This window comes from Copadichromis virginalis, linkage group LG16 (genome assembly GCF_057382275.1).
Source record: "Copadichromis virginalis isolate Kocher_CV1m ecotype Utaka linkage group LG16, C_Virginalis_male_GT1.1, whole genome shotgun sequence".
NCBI lineage: Eukaryota > Metazoa > Chordata > Actinopteri > Cichliformes > Cichlidae > Copadichromis > Copadichromis virginalis.
This window is the reverse complement of record NC_140633.1, coordinates 30,017,827-30,032,343: the sequence shown is the minus strand read 5'-3', so window position 1 is coordinate 30,032,343 and position 14,517 is coordinate 30,017,827. Positions and strand designations below refer to the sequence as shown.

At 39.1% G+C, this 14,517-nt stretch overlaps 2 protein-coding genes across 8 annotated transcripts; one reads left to right on the top strand and one right to left on the bottom strand.

The window, feature by feature from the left end:
- Window positions 1–635: 635 nt before the first annotated feature.
- Window positions 636–7,153, bottom strand: LOC146691047 (claudin-14-like). Of its 5 annotated transcripts, none has more exons than XM_085434341.1 (5): window positions 7,093–7,153; window positions 5,375–5,578; window positions 4,482–4,925; window positions 2,841–3,097; window positions 636–1,785 (listed from the first exon to the last, which is right to left on the bottom strand). In XM_085434341.1, exons 4-5 carry the CDS (start codon window positions 3,072–3,074, stop codon window positions 1,276–1,278), a joined length of 744 nt encoding a protein of 247 aa, XP_085290467.1. In that variant the 5' UTR covers window positions 3,075–3,097; window positions 4,482–4,925; window positions 5,375–5,578; window positions 7,093–7,153; the 3' UTR covers window positions 636–1,275. The 5 variants fall into 5 exon arrangements, with proteins under 5 accessions (XP_085290467.1, XP_085290466.1, XP_085290468.1 ...); XM_085434340.1 differs by lacking the exon at window positions 7,093–7,153 and adding an exon at window positions 6,996–7,053; XM_085434342.1 differs by lacking the exon at window positions 7,093–7,153 and adding an exon at window positions 6,996–7,053 and having other exon boundaries at window positions 4,482–4,787.
- Window positions 6,632–14,480, top strand: LOC146691046 (F-box only protein 47-like). 3 transcript variants are annotated; one of them, XM_085434338.1, is made up of 11 exons: window positions 6,632–6,705; window positions 7,405–7,614; window positions 7,890–8,051; window positions 8,182–8,258; window positions 8,647–8,721; window positions 9,072–9,180; window positions 9,334–9,507; window positions 10,731–10,880; window positions 11,068–11,210; window positions 11,895–12,054; window positions 13,897–14,480. In XM_085434338.1, exons 2-11 carry the CDS (start codon window positions 7,419–7,421, stop codon window positions 13,995–13,997), a joined length of 1,347 nt encoding a protein of 448 aa, XP_085290464.1. In that variant the 5' UTR covers window positions 6,632–6,705; window positions 7,405–7,418; the 3' UTR covers window positions 13,998–14,480. The 3 variants fall into 3 exon arrangements, with proteins under 3 accessions (XP_085290464.1, XP_085290465.1, XP_085290463.1); XM_085434339.1 differs by lacking the exon at window positions 6,632–6,705 and adding an exon at window positions 6,730–6,751; XM_085434337.1 differs by lacking the exon at window positions 6,632–6,705 and adding an exon at window positions 7,163–7,228.
- Window positions 14,481–14,517: the final 37 nt, after the last annotated feature.

Sequence of the window (14,517 nt, the reverse complement as noted above, 5' to 3'; positions counted from 1 at the left end):
CATGTTTTAACCTGTGATTTCAAAGCAAATAATTCCTATAGATATACGATTTATCCCTTCTTCTGGAGCAGTTCAACAAGGTTTAATGTAAATAATCTTATAGTTTTATGGCATTAAATAGATTTTTTCCGTTAACTCATAATGTAATTTATCTAATTGATGTAAATGATGACAACGACTTGCTGAAATAAGATAAGTCACTTCCTTGAATCGTGACATGTCCTCTCATTTAGTGCCTGTGTGGCTCTTTTATACAGTCATTGGTCTGACAGCCTGCCAGAAAGAGGGCAGCTCTAATTGGAGGGTTTTCCAACTAATAAGCCTCAGAAAGATGTCCACAGTGTTACATGTCAGTAGGCAGACAGCCAGAAAAGCTCCGCAAGGTGGTAATAATTCCACATATATGGCTAATGACTCACAATATGTCAGAGCCATTCAAACAAAAAAAAAAGGTGCTCAGATGTAGCGATGCAACTGGTGTCCTATGCAGTACACCAAACAAGGCAGACTAAATAAATACAAGCAGCTCTTCAAAAATGGTTTGGGATGCCTTTTCAAAAGACCTTTGTCGCCATCCAGTGGCTTCGTCAAGATTTACGCAAATCTGAGAATAAGTTGGCAAAAAAACATTGAAATTATATTTTAATGGAGCTTCACAGACATTAACACATACAAAAAAGTTTTTCTGGGTGTTAAACGTCTAACAATCTATTATTTTACAAACATGGTTTTAAGGTATAAATGTCACTTGTGATCATAAATTTGCAACGGCCTTTTCCAGCCCCTTTCATCAGAGGATGCTTACACTAGTAATAATACTTATAGTGTCAGGTTTTATTTTCAGTGTCATGAAAATCATTTAAAACACTGAGTACTGACATAAAATCTTTTTCTTTAAAGGGAACTGCCTTTCAGAAAGAGTTAAATCCCATCTAGGCAGAAGGCCAGATAAATGATCCAATAACATGAGAGTCACAGCAAAGAACATGGAATATCATTTATATCGTCTTTTCTGTGATGATTTCCTATAAAACACTGCCACCTTCTGGTCCTTCATAGGAAAAGCCTTACAGGGTTAAAGCTTCATAAGACTAGCCAAGGCTCTTGGTTGTTTATGTTAGAGGAAAGACAGAGGCAAATATCTGTTCAAATCTGACTTTGGTGTTTTGCATTATGGGGGCCTTCTCTTTTCCAGCTGATATCCTCTTATGGGTATGCAGGACAAAAAAGGATCCATGTCGTCTCACAGTTATTGTTTCAGTATTCCTCTTAGTCTTAGACATAGTTATTGAGCCTATAGCCACTGCTGGAAGCGGAGCAAAGCGAGGGAGCATGGTTGCCTTTCAGGGCCTCGGGGGGCCTGTAGGGTGGAGCAGGCGGATGTAAGTTGTTGAAGACAGGGGGAAGATGTGATGACTGACCCCTCTGCATATGGGGGGGACTCTGCCGTGACCTGTCGCCACTGCTGCTCCAACAAAGCACCATTCCCCCGGCCAGACTGAGACAGGCCGAGGCGTATCCGAGATACACAGCCAGTCCGATCTCATACTTCATTCCACTGTGAATTAATGGGTTGTAGAAATTCTCGATGACCTCGTTGGTGGTCCAGGACACGGTGACCAGGCAAAGAAGCCCAGCACAAAGAAAACAAATCCCACCGCTCAGGACCAGGGGAGATTTAATCAACGAACCCCGGGCAAAGCGGGTACATTTCATCCCAGTTACAGAGACCAGAGATGCCAGGACTGAGGTGAGACAGGAGATTACCATGAGCGCCCGGGCAGCCTGATGTGGAGAGGGAAACAGTAGACGACTATTAAACTTTGGACTATAAACAAACTCTTACTTTAACAGGTCTGGGCAATGAACCTGTCAATTAATATACTGCTTTTTAATAAGTGCAAACACTCATATTCTAGCCTATATTAAGAGTTATTGTCCGTCCCTATTAATAAATATCCAACACGTTACACTAAATTGAGACTATGTATGTTTTTCTGAATAGTGAGTCTGTTGAGTTTAATAATAACAGCAGGATGACTAAAAACTCACATAAGAAAATATATTCATAGATATTAATATATAATAATATTAGATATCGATAGATAGATAGATAGATAGATAGATAGATAGATAGATAGATAGATAGATAGATAGATAGATAGATAGATAGATAGATAGATAGATAGATCGATCGATCGATCGATAGGTAGTATAATCTATTTATTATATTAATAAAATCCAGGAGTGTAAAGTGATTAAAGCAACATAAATTTAATATTCAAGAGTCCTTAAAAGAACAGGCTTCTTGACCTTCCACCTACCTGCCCATCTTAAAACTTTATTCTAAAAGTGAATATGTACTAATGAGTTGGGCTATAAGTATTATTTTCATTAGTATTTAATCTGATAATTAATGAAAACTGAAAACTTCATATTTAAATTGTTCATTGTGCACATAAACGCCTAACTGGGTGTAAAGGTGGAAAATAACCATATAGCTATAAAGTTTCTGTGCAGCATGCTAATTGAAACTGTGTATTGGAGTTACAGAGTTATGTTAACATGCACGGTTGCTATCAAATGAATTTAAGTTAATAATTTTATATTATTATATGACAGGTTAGTAACTGGTTTTGTTTATGAGATGTCAGAATTCCAAAAAGGATTTTTAAAAAGATGCTTACTTCATAATGATCGACTAAACTAATAAGGTTTTCAGCAGGTTTTCAGATAACTTATTATGAAAAAAAAAAAAAATAAAAAAAAATAACCACCCTATATGTGTTTTGAGATTTCTGCTCTTCTCATTTCTCTACATGTTGGTGTTCGTGTAGTACCTGCAGGTCGGGTGGCAACGCCAGCAGAGACCTGTACAGCTCGCACTGGTAAATACCAGTGCTGCGCCAGACACACTCCATCCACAGGCCCTTCATGTACCCGGTGGCTGTGATAATATTACCATCCACATGAGCTCTGCTGCGCCAGTGAGGGAGCAGGGTTGCAACTATAGTTCCTGTAAACCCCAGCAATCCTAAGAAGAAGCCAAGGAGCTGAAGCGCCATGCTGGCCATGATCGGCTCCTTTCAGAGAGATCCTGAAACGGCAAAGTATGAAATTACCGTCAGTAAAAATATATAAACTCTAGTAAAAGGCAGTTAGCAGCATTTCAATGTCCCTTAAAACACGATGACGACTACATTGGATTCAGATGTTTCATAAAAATCAGCAAACATAAACCAATTTAAATACATGCCACTTAAAAAGAAAACTTTCAGAACAAAACTACTGACTGTCCCGCAGGCTGAAATGTGGCTGGATTACTCCTCTTATCGCAACGGTTCCCAGCAGTACAGTAATTCCACTGAGCTCACATCCAGTCACAGAGTCTGAGTCATTCCTCAAGTGTCTCTCCCGAGTGTGGGCACAAATAGCTGTGGAAACTTTCAGTATTCTGGCATCCGTCTCTGGTGAGTGGCAGGTGACTGCATGTGTAACTAATGAGTGCGGTGTTCAGCTTCACCTGTTTAACGCTCTCCTCTGGAGGGCAAACCACAGAAGTCTATTTGTTAAGCTCTTCGCCGCCCCTCAAGAAGGCAGAGAGAGAGGAAATTAAACATTTACAGAAACCACCCAACCTGAGAAGCACCGCTATAAGCCACTAACTTTGAAATTTTTCACAGCTCTGCAGGGTATTTGAAAGCGAAGGACTGAACGACTTGCTGACAGAGCCTCCAGCCGCTGGGCCCCAAACTGTGACAAGAGAGGATAGCAGTGACTGCTGTTGTACTAATTGGCCAAATTATGTTATTTTTCAATGAAAATTTCTGACCTGACATCCTTTGGCATTTAGTTTTACATTTGCAAATGCATGCTGAGCCCTAAAAACACCATAACATTCAGCTGTAGGCTACAACTACAGATCCCCTACGTGAAAAGTGTGAAAAGGTAAAAAAAACATCCATGCTTAATCATTTACTTTTGTTCCCTAGACTTTATGTCTCTGAATAATACAATGTGGTAAATAAACGGACCAACAATACTATTAATTAAGGGTGCCTTTTTGCTCCCGCATGAATAAAACTGACTTTAAGTTTCACACCAAAGACCAAACTGTGCTTATACAGACCCATTGTTTTGAATTCCTCAGAGAACAGAAGCTGTTTATGAAGCCTGATTATTGTGCAGTGTTAGACCTGGCACTGCCGGAGCCTCTTAAAATATCACATACACACAAGCTTCCTTGTCCTTATTTAATGATTGACTATGCTGAAGGCATAACAATTAAGCAATACGAACAAAGGCAAAGCTGTGACAAGTGTCTTGTTTAAAATTTGCTTGCCCTGAAATTAGTCCAGTTTAGTCTTTGACTACTCTGCAAACCACACTGCAATACTTACAATATAAAACTCAATGACTGCTGCGTAGCCTTACCTGTACTTCTAACATTTACTTAACAGACTCCACATTTAAATACTCACCAATAAGAGGACTACAGGACCATCATCACAGGTGTCCAGATGGTATACTCGTCCTGAGATGCAGAGATGTACTTCCAGATAAACAGGGCCTTTGACTCCACATTGACCAGCTCCTTCTGTTTCTGCTCTTGTCTGGACAAACAATCTGTGGATGTGTGTTTGTGCGCTGCAGGACTGTCAGCTGCGTGACTGGCCTGTTTTAGATATCATCTTCTTCATCATCATCATCGGCATTATCCCTGTCAGTGTCGGCAGCATCATGTCAGAGATGACATGAGAGACAGTCCCGCTGCTGGCTTCTTGCTCCTAACAGATAAACAGGGCCAATGTCAAATGTGGACCTGGAGGCAGGGCAGCGCTGCTAAGCTGAGGCAGACAAAACAGACATTGTCTTCGCTGGCTGTGCTGTTTTTGTCTCAGTAAATCAGTTCTGCACCTACAGATCTGTTGATAATAATAATAAAAACAAGAATAAATGAACACAGAATTAAATCCAACAACAAACTTGTGGAGGAATGGTTAATGTTTATTAACTGCTATTATAAGCAATTTAAAGAGACAAAACAAAGCTGCAGTCAATTAAGACTGTTTTTAACTACGTGACTTGCACATTAGGTAATTTTAGTTAACTAAAATTAAAACGATGTGTAGATGTAATTTAGCTACCTTAAATAAACAAAAAAATACAGCAAATGTATTTAGATTTAGTCAACACTACCAGCATGAGAAGGCTTTGACTTATATAAATCTGTGTATTGCAGCCTATATAAAACTAATAATAGAAAGTAATGAAGATTTAACTTTGTCTGAAACAAACAAAGAAAAAAAACTCACCTGAAAACAAAACATGAATAATAATGAAACTAGTGGACAATAACTCCACTTGTACATACTGTAGGGCAATCCAGGAAATGCTGGTGAATTCATTGAAGTTTGAGCTTCTCTCTCCGTGCTTTTCCTCATTCTGTGTCCCAAGTTTAACCTGGCGTGACATCCTCTTGGTATACAAGAGCATTTTCCCAGTCTGTCCCCTGGGCCCTTCATACAACTCTCTGTGACAGCTCTATAGTGAAGAGATGATCCTCTCCAAGGTCTGCCTGTGGGAGACGCCATTTGAATGTGGAACACTTAATAATCTTAGTTAAGCAGAATAATCCTGTGATTAGCAGCTGAGCACGGGTGGTTTGTTGGACAAAGTGCTAGATGTGTGTAGTACAGGGCATTCTTTTTAAACTGGTCTTGCCTGTGCCACACATATTTTGTCAACACACTTTATGTGGATTAACGACGAAACAGCCTACAAAGTCACATATCTAAAAGCCCCTGCTTACGCACAAAACACACACATAGACACAGGTGTTTTGGCCATTTGGCTGATTAGACCTCTGATATGGGTTGAGGTTGGTTGGACCAATAATGGGAGTTAAGTGAGGTCAATAAATTCTATCAGCAAACCATAATGGGAAAAAAGCACTGGTGTGGATGTCATACAGGGTCTTTCAGGTCACAAATCTGTATTTACTGCACACATTGTGGCTTCTCAAAGCATTACAATTAGTTATCACGAAAATGATAACTCCATTTAGCACTGGGCCACACCTAAACTAACATAAAACCACTTTGCTTTCCTGACATGTCAAAATGTCTGTTGTGAATATGGTCTATATCAGGGATATTAACCTATTTTACATTGTGGCCCACATACCTCCCACTTTGATCTTAAGTGTGATGGACCAGTGAAACTCACCCTTCTGTCAGTGCAAAGAGGTTTATCTACATATGTAATCCTTGAGATATCTTAATATGAGAAAAAATTTAATTTGTCACCATGACTTGTTGGGCTTAAATTTTTAGAAATGTGTAAAATTACAGAAACAGTACTGGTATCCCAAACTGTTTCTGTTAATTAACAGAAAATGCAAATCAGCATTTTTTTATTTTCATTTTTACCTTGGACGCATTTTGAAAAACTCACTAGTATATAGTGAGATAATGTATTTATTATATATATGTATATATTTAGTCTTCGAAAGTCAATTTACTAATACAAGTAAACATACTACCCCCCCACCACCACCAAAAAAACAAAGACAAAAAGCAAAACAAAACAAAACAAAACAAAACACATAGAGACATCACAAATTACTTTTTGCCACAATACTTTGCCAATTCCAGTCCCCAGGCCTTATATTTGACACCCAGGGTCTATTGGCTTGATAATCGGGTAATGGAACAATGCCACACAACATACATAAAATCTGGAACTGAATGTAGGCTATTTAAAGGCTATATAAAAGAACTGACTGTATCATTTAACAACTATCTTACTATTATGTATTAAACATTAATAATACCTTATTTCATTATTTAATAATACCATAGAGGAAAAGTCTCTATGGCTTTCTGGGATAACAGCTAACAGCTAACCCAGCTATTAGCTACAACTAGCTATCTGCTACTGTTTTTCAATGAGCAATTTTATTATTTTTTTCTTTTTTCGTTTGATTTACTTACAGTCTGTGCTGACATTTGCTTTCTTTTTAGCCTTAATTTAGTAACATATATATAAAGGTGTTGCAACTTAAGGATATAAATATTTTCCCATCCCTACCGCACAGATGAAAGGAAAGAGAGAGAGGGGGAAGTTTCGCGCCGTTGTCTGCTAATGTGTCATTAAAGAAAGCAGCTAGGTTAGCTCCCAATACCTTTACTTCCAGGATTTGCTATTCACGGTTTTATTTGCACAGGTAAGATTTTGTAATGCCAGCTTGTAGCCCTGTTAACTCTGTGTCTGAATTTGTGACTCTTGTGAGGCTCAAAGTTGATGAAAATGTAGTTTTATGAGTTACTTTTACCTAACTATGTTAGCTGACTTTGTGTTAGCCGAGTGTTTCCCAGTCATATTTGCTTATCTTTTTGACAGTCACTTAGCCAGCGATGACAATGGTCAGAGGGAAGCCATTGAGAAATGGTGGTAAGTATTCACAGACACATACGCCTTACAAGAAGAACCGTAATGGGCCCACACCTTCTAGGACCATTATGACCCGCAGCCAGTGCTCCACTAGCTGCACCAGCTTCTTCAGCAGGATCCCTGCAGAGGTGTTTGACATGATCCTAGACAAACTGTCTGGTGAGTTTCACCTATTATTTTGTACCTGTAACACTGTTCCCCAATTCATATATAATAGGAGCTCTGTTATTTTGTAAGGGGCTTTTGGGTACAGCTCAGACCTTTTGTTTGTTTAACTTATATGAGGTGCAAAAGCTATTACCAACATACATGTGTAACTATGTGTAATTTTAAGCACTACTTTTACAACACTTTCTGCAATAATAGCTCCATTCTGGAATGTCCTGATGTAATTGCATTTTTGATGGATGAAAATGTGTTTGTGTTTTTTACAGTGCTGGAGATCAGTGTGTTCAGCATGGTATCAAAGGAAATTACTAGATATATTGCAGACTACATCTCCACTGTGGCCTGGAAGAATAAAATGATCCTCCAAAGCTTTCACCACTCCAGCTGCATTGAACAGAAATCCACCATTGGACACTACAGAGACCTCGGTATTTCAGTGTTTTGTTTAGTATAGCTCTTCTTGCTGCTTTTTAAGGTACCACATGTATTTCTGACAGCCTCAGCTACTATTTTAACATACCATCGAATGGTAATGTGACCTCGTGTTTGATGTCTTAGGTGTGTTGTTCAAGAGGTGTACCCTGTTGCTACCCACAAAGGACAGGTTAAAGTTTATCTTTAGCAAGATTTCACAGGTAAGAAAGGGGCAGGTGAGATGTCAGGCTAGAACAGAATACTGTAACTTTTTAAATGAGTTACATTTATTTTTAATTTTCATGAGTGAAGGCAACAATACATCTGGTTTTTGTAATGTGTTGCAAAAGTTTTAAAAAAATTAAACTTTGATTGCATTGCTGTTTTATGCAGCACAATATGGTGGCATTTTAACAGGTTTATTAATAATAATTATATGTATGATGTCAGGCAATTAAATATTACATATAATTTAGCATGATGGTCCTAATTTGTCTACATGTATTAAACATATATGAAATGTTGCTATTGCAAGAACTGAATATTTGCAATCCCACTTTATATCGTTGGAAAAAAGGCCTCTCTTATTGTTGTCTTGATATGTTTCAGATTCCCTGCTTCCTGTTGGAGAAATGTGTAGCACCAGACTGCTTTGCTTTCACCAGCTTTGGAGTCTTCCTCCAGGTGAAGACCCTCATGTAACGACTCTCATGTTTATGAAACCTGAATCTAATAAAAGGAAATAACCAACCAGAGCCCCAAAATGTGATAACATGCAAAAGATAAACTTTTTAGCAACAAAGACTATAGATATGTTACAGAGATCTCACCCTAAAGTTACTGTACAATAGGCGGTCTTGCTCAGGTAGTAATAATAGCATAAACAGTAAGAGAAAAACACAGTACTTTACGTAAGGAAATCTTTAGCTTGGTGTGATTAATTTTTGTCTTTAGTTTTTCAGCTTGGTGTTAAAAAAAATATCTGTAAAAAAGAAATAGAAATATTGAGGAGTGTTTTATTGATTCTTTTACAGACTCTGATTGCAGGGTGGGATGAGCTGGAGTGCCATAGAGTATTCAACTTCCTCTGTGATCTAACAAACCTGCAGCAAAAAACTGAAGGAGTCATCACTGCAAAACCAGGTGTGTGTGTTCCAGAGTTATCCAGAGAACAAAGCAGAAATATGATGCTGAGAACAATCCATGGCTAAAGCTTCAGTTACAGCCTCTTGCTGAGCCTGTGTCTTTTGTGATGGTCTTCGGGAGTTATGGATAAATTTGTATGTCCATTACCAGGTGTGAAGTGGTATCAGGAGCTGCAGCTGCGGCTATTTTGCCGTCAGGTTCTTTTGGACCCGTGGCCGAACCAGCCGGAGTGTCATTTCTGGCTGATGCAACTCCTGAAGCCTTGGCCCTTGGTCAGCCAGGCCCACTTACTGTTCATCCTCTATGGTCCTCTGCTGCCTGAGGGTGAGATAACATATTACTGAAATATTAATGCAGATGGATAGTATCGACATTATGGAAACATATTAAAGTCATAACTACATCCTGTTATTTTCAGTGCAGCTTTGTAAATTCTAGCATGTTTTAACCTGAAAAAGGGCTTATTGCTCCAGAGAAAGTGTCAGCAATGATTTTTTTAAACAAAGCATAAAAATTAGAGAACCAGAAAACCACTTTCAGTGTTGTGAGGTGGCACAGGAGACCTGAGTAGGTTATGCTGGTGTAGTACAATTTTTGACATTTAACATAATCATTTTTGTTTGTTAAAGTAGTAGTGGTGCAACGGATCAAAAATCTCACGGTTCAGATCGGATCACAGTTTTAAGTCACGGATTGGATCAATTTTCGGATCAGCAAAAAAAGAAAAAAGACAAAAAATTAACATTTACTTATTCACTTATCGAAGTCTTTTTTGCCTGTTAAAAACATTCAACTCAAGACTCATTCCACGCAATTATTAAAAAAAAAATTATGGTTCAATATAGGGCCGTATAGGTCTTTGTATCTACCACTCAATTCAATTCAATTTTATTTATAAAGCGCCAAATCACAAAAACAGTCGCCTCAAGGCGCTTTATATTGGAAGGTAGACCCTACAATAATACCGCTCATTATATCGCACTCCGCTGTGATATAATGAGCTGTCACGGTCACGTAGCTTTCCGTTGCCCTGGAGGTCCACCCATTTGTAGTAGTTAGGGCAACAGAAGATGCCTGGGACAGTTCAGCCATAACTTTAAACTTTTCCTGCTCATACATGCTTGGAACGATCTTGCCACTAAAGTGGACGTGCAACGGGATATCATAGCGTGGCTCAAGCACGTTCATCATAGTTTAAACCCCTTGTTTTGCACAACAGAATACCCATCTGCAGCTAAACACTGCAATAGCTTTTGTAATAGCTTTAGCCCGGTCGGACTGGGCAGCAAAGGGCTGCTTAAATACCGCAATTTCCTCTGCTCCTCCACTTGGACCGTTAGCGCTGGCCATAACTATCGCTTGACAGACCCACCACGTGCACCATACACATACTTTTTTTTCTTCTTTTTCGAATCTTCGGATCACGTGCGTGCCGAACCGTGGAGTGGGATCGGTTCGGATTACGGATCAACCGTGACCCGTTGCACCACTATAAAGTAGTGTGCAGCATTTAATGATAAATAACTGAGGTGTACTTCTTCATGCAGGTACACTCGGCTGGCAAGATCTGGTGGAGAGGGGGCTTCCTCACACCGCTCTGTGGCACTTAGCCAAGGCCATCCTCTTGCTCTTTGGCAACCTACAAGTCAAAGGCTGGAGCACTGACTCGATGATCACAATCATGGAGGAGCTCATTGGTACGTTTGATGAATAAGAGAGAGATGCACACCGTGAGTTACAGATTCCCAAGCAATAAGATGAATAAAGGATCTGTTTCAAATCTATGTAAAACATTTCAGTTTAATGATTGTAAGTAGAAAAATCTCATATAGACTCCCTCAAGTGATTGTAGATGCTGGCTATTTGTTTCCTTGCTGTCTCCAGTCATTCCTCATCCGTGGCATGTGGAAAATGTAGCTCGTCTTTTGGTGCTTTGTGGCAGCAATCTCTGCTACACTGTTCTGGCCAGCAAGGCTCTCAATGGACGACTCCTTGAGATCTCAAGAATCATCGTCTACATCATACTGGTGAGAGAAATAATTTCCTGCTTTTATCCTAAGGTATTTATACTTCGTTTATAGTTAAGTTTGGTATATTAGAAAACTATTGCCTTGTAACTGAGAATGAGCAGTTGCTTGAGCCAGAACCAGCATGTGTAAGACTAAAGGTATAGTGAGTTTTGGACGAGCTTGCCATTTTTGCAAAAGCCACATTAGAAGGAAATCTGTGTGTAAAAATAACAAGAGCCGAGGTTCAAATGTAAGACCTTTCTGCTTTGGGGTGGTGAGTTAGTGATCTCCACTCCCTGATCATTTTCCCTCCATGTAATTTAATTAAAAATTGTCTCCAAGTTCACCCAAAATGTAAAAACAGAAAATATATAAAGACAATATTCTTATGTATTATTTTCTTTTCTTTCTTGAAAAAAAAAAAAAAACCAGCAAAAGGAATCACTTGCTCTGTCCATGGTCCTAATATTGATTGGCTATTTTGTATCTTCCCCGTAGGGGAATAGTAGCAACTTTAATATATATGTGTTTGAGCTCATTAGTGTTGTCCCTATTAACAGTGTCCCAATTGAATTTTATGTTTTATTCCCAGCACTGAAAATATCTTACCTTTGCTTATTTTGACTTATCATTACAGGAAGAGCAGAAACATTATATCATTCAAGACTGGCTCAATGTGTTCTTCTTGTGCCTTCACATTAGGTGTGTGAAAAGGACGGCTATCACATGAGTTGGGCGGTGAAGCTGGTGCAGGAGATCTGCAAGGTCTTCAATACGCCCCCGGAAAAGTTCTACTTCATCCAGCAACTGGAAAACACATTTTCAGAAGTCACCCGGGAATTCTTTGAGTTTTCTGTAGCAGGTGAGGTTGCGTAGCTTAGCTTTCTGACCACCACGGCGGACAGCATCGCTCCAGCTGTCGCCCTGATCCTTTTGTAATTTTGCATGCAAACTATTTTTTGTTTCTATAGCCCGTTGCAATACAGTTTCTTAATGTTGGAGGTGTTCTGGGTAAACTCCACTAGGAAGAGGCCCAAGGGTTGACTCTGAACTTGTTGGAGACATTATATATGCCTTTATATGTCTCTGGCTCTCCAGCAAGAATCACTAAACATTGCAGAGGAAAAGGATGTCCGCTTAGGATGACCACATTTCTGTTAAGCAGAAGCAATGGATGGATTGAAGGAAACCTTAATGGGTAGACAAAAACCATAGATCCCACAGTGAAGGCTTGTGGTCATGCGAGGTTCCATTTCTATTTATTTTATTTATTTAGTGGCAGTTCACAACTATAGTGAACTAAAGACTTTATATTCTCCAAGTTAAAAAAACCCCACGGGTTTGTTCCAAGGATAAAACTCCCAAACACGCTCCACAGACATAGGCTTCCCACCTCAACCGGACAAAGGACTCAGCAGTACACCTGCACTTAAAGGACAAAGGAGACTTTCGAAGATGCTAATGTTTACATTTTGAACATCAGAAGACAGATGGTTTTGGAAAGGAGTAAAGGAGACCATGCCCACTGTGAATGACTGTAATTGAACAGAGGTGGTGGTTTAGGACACCAGCTATAAGCCAGCAACAATGCAGCCTTAAGATCCATTTTCAGGCGTCTCAACCCCCATTCACACCTTGCCTCAGGTTACCTCAGTAGATCACATGATGGGGTCGGGCAAAGTCTGACAATGGCTTCCCAGTGATGGTAATAATTCACACATTTCTTCCACACCTCGGCTCATTTGACGACTCACACGATCAATAGTGGGTCAACAACCCTCAGGACCACCTGAAAAGGGGAAAATCCTCACTTTAAATACTTTGTGGGGCTCTTCACCATTTGATTTTAGTACAGAAGAAGCCTTTTGGATGAGAGGTGACCTAAAGTTCAGTTGCCTTATTATTTTAATCTCTCAAGAAAAAATTAAAAACATTTCCATGATGTTATGTGGTCATTTTAACCTTATCGAATGAAGGAACAGCAGAAAACTGCAGCACTGGGAAAACTACGGTAACAAGCATCCATGAACCCTGTACCACCCATGCTGTGTTCAAATAGACTGGGAAGTTAATGTGCTCATTTAAAAATGTTCAGATGTACAACAAGAAAGTTAATATATTCACATAAAAAGAGGAAACACATTTGCAGTAAGGGTGTGTGTAAGCATGGTTAAGGTGTAGATGAGAAAATGATTTTGTCTGCAGGTGGAGCAGCTTGTTTTGAAAGTGTGTGTGTGTGACTGTGTACTTGTGACAGCTCAGACAGATGGCATTTACAGGGAACTTATTATTTTCCTTATTTTAGTGAAAACATTGGGATGGATGTGTTTCCACCTCCTTTTTCCCCTCCTACAGCAAATCCTTGTGTGAACCTTTAAATTCTGCTCCACCAGTGTTAATGGCTTCTAATACATCTGGAGGAACCCGCTTGTTACTCTACGAAAGTGTGGATTAATCCCTGCTATGAAATGAATGGACTGGACTGAAAAGATCGGGCAGTAGCTTTAAATAAAGGCCGTAGAGTGACATTTCTAGACTCAGCAGCATACTGAACGTGTATTTAATATAATTGTATCCCTTACACCAGTAGTTCCCTTCCCACATTATTTATTTTTAACGCAGCCACTTTACGACCCCACAGAGGAACCTCTGAAGCATATTTAGACTGATATAGAAAGTCAGTAATGCTTTTATCTCTTTCCAGGGAACCACTTTGATGACAGAGAGACTTTCCAGACCCTGTGTATCCTTCTGGACTCCTGTGCTCACTTCCACACTAAATTTCTTCACATGTTCCTCAGATAGGAATCATGCATATTAAAAGTGACAAGATGCAGAGGAGCGAGGGAAGAAATGGGAAGAGATAAATGTCAATAATGAAAGGGCTTAATGAATGAACTGAATGATAGAGAGTGACGGGATTTTGTAAAATCAGTTCAGATTTAGACAGACTTGAACAAAAGGATGTTGCCATGGCGCTCAGAAAGCTGGGGGTCGATTTGAACCTTCACCTGTAGATTGAACACACATCTGTTTGAATAGCTGTTCAAATCGTATCACTATTTATACAAATATTTGTATCAAAGTTTTATAATCTTGTTCTTAAGACAGCTTTGAAGTTGACTTTTATTATACTATTTAATATTTATTCATTACAGTAGGGTTATTTAACTTTAACTATTTAGACTATTTATTTGACAGTTTATTTATTCGCACAACATGTAAGTGTGGTACTCACTAAGTGGTTCGTTGTGCTTCTAATTTATTAAAGTGAAATTTTTACTTTGATTTTGTCTCAGTTTCTCCGGCATGTATCACGTCTGCT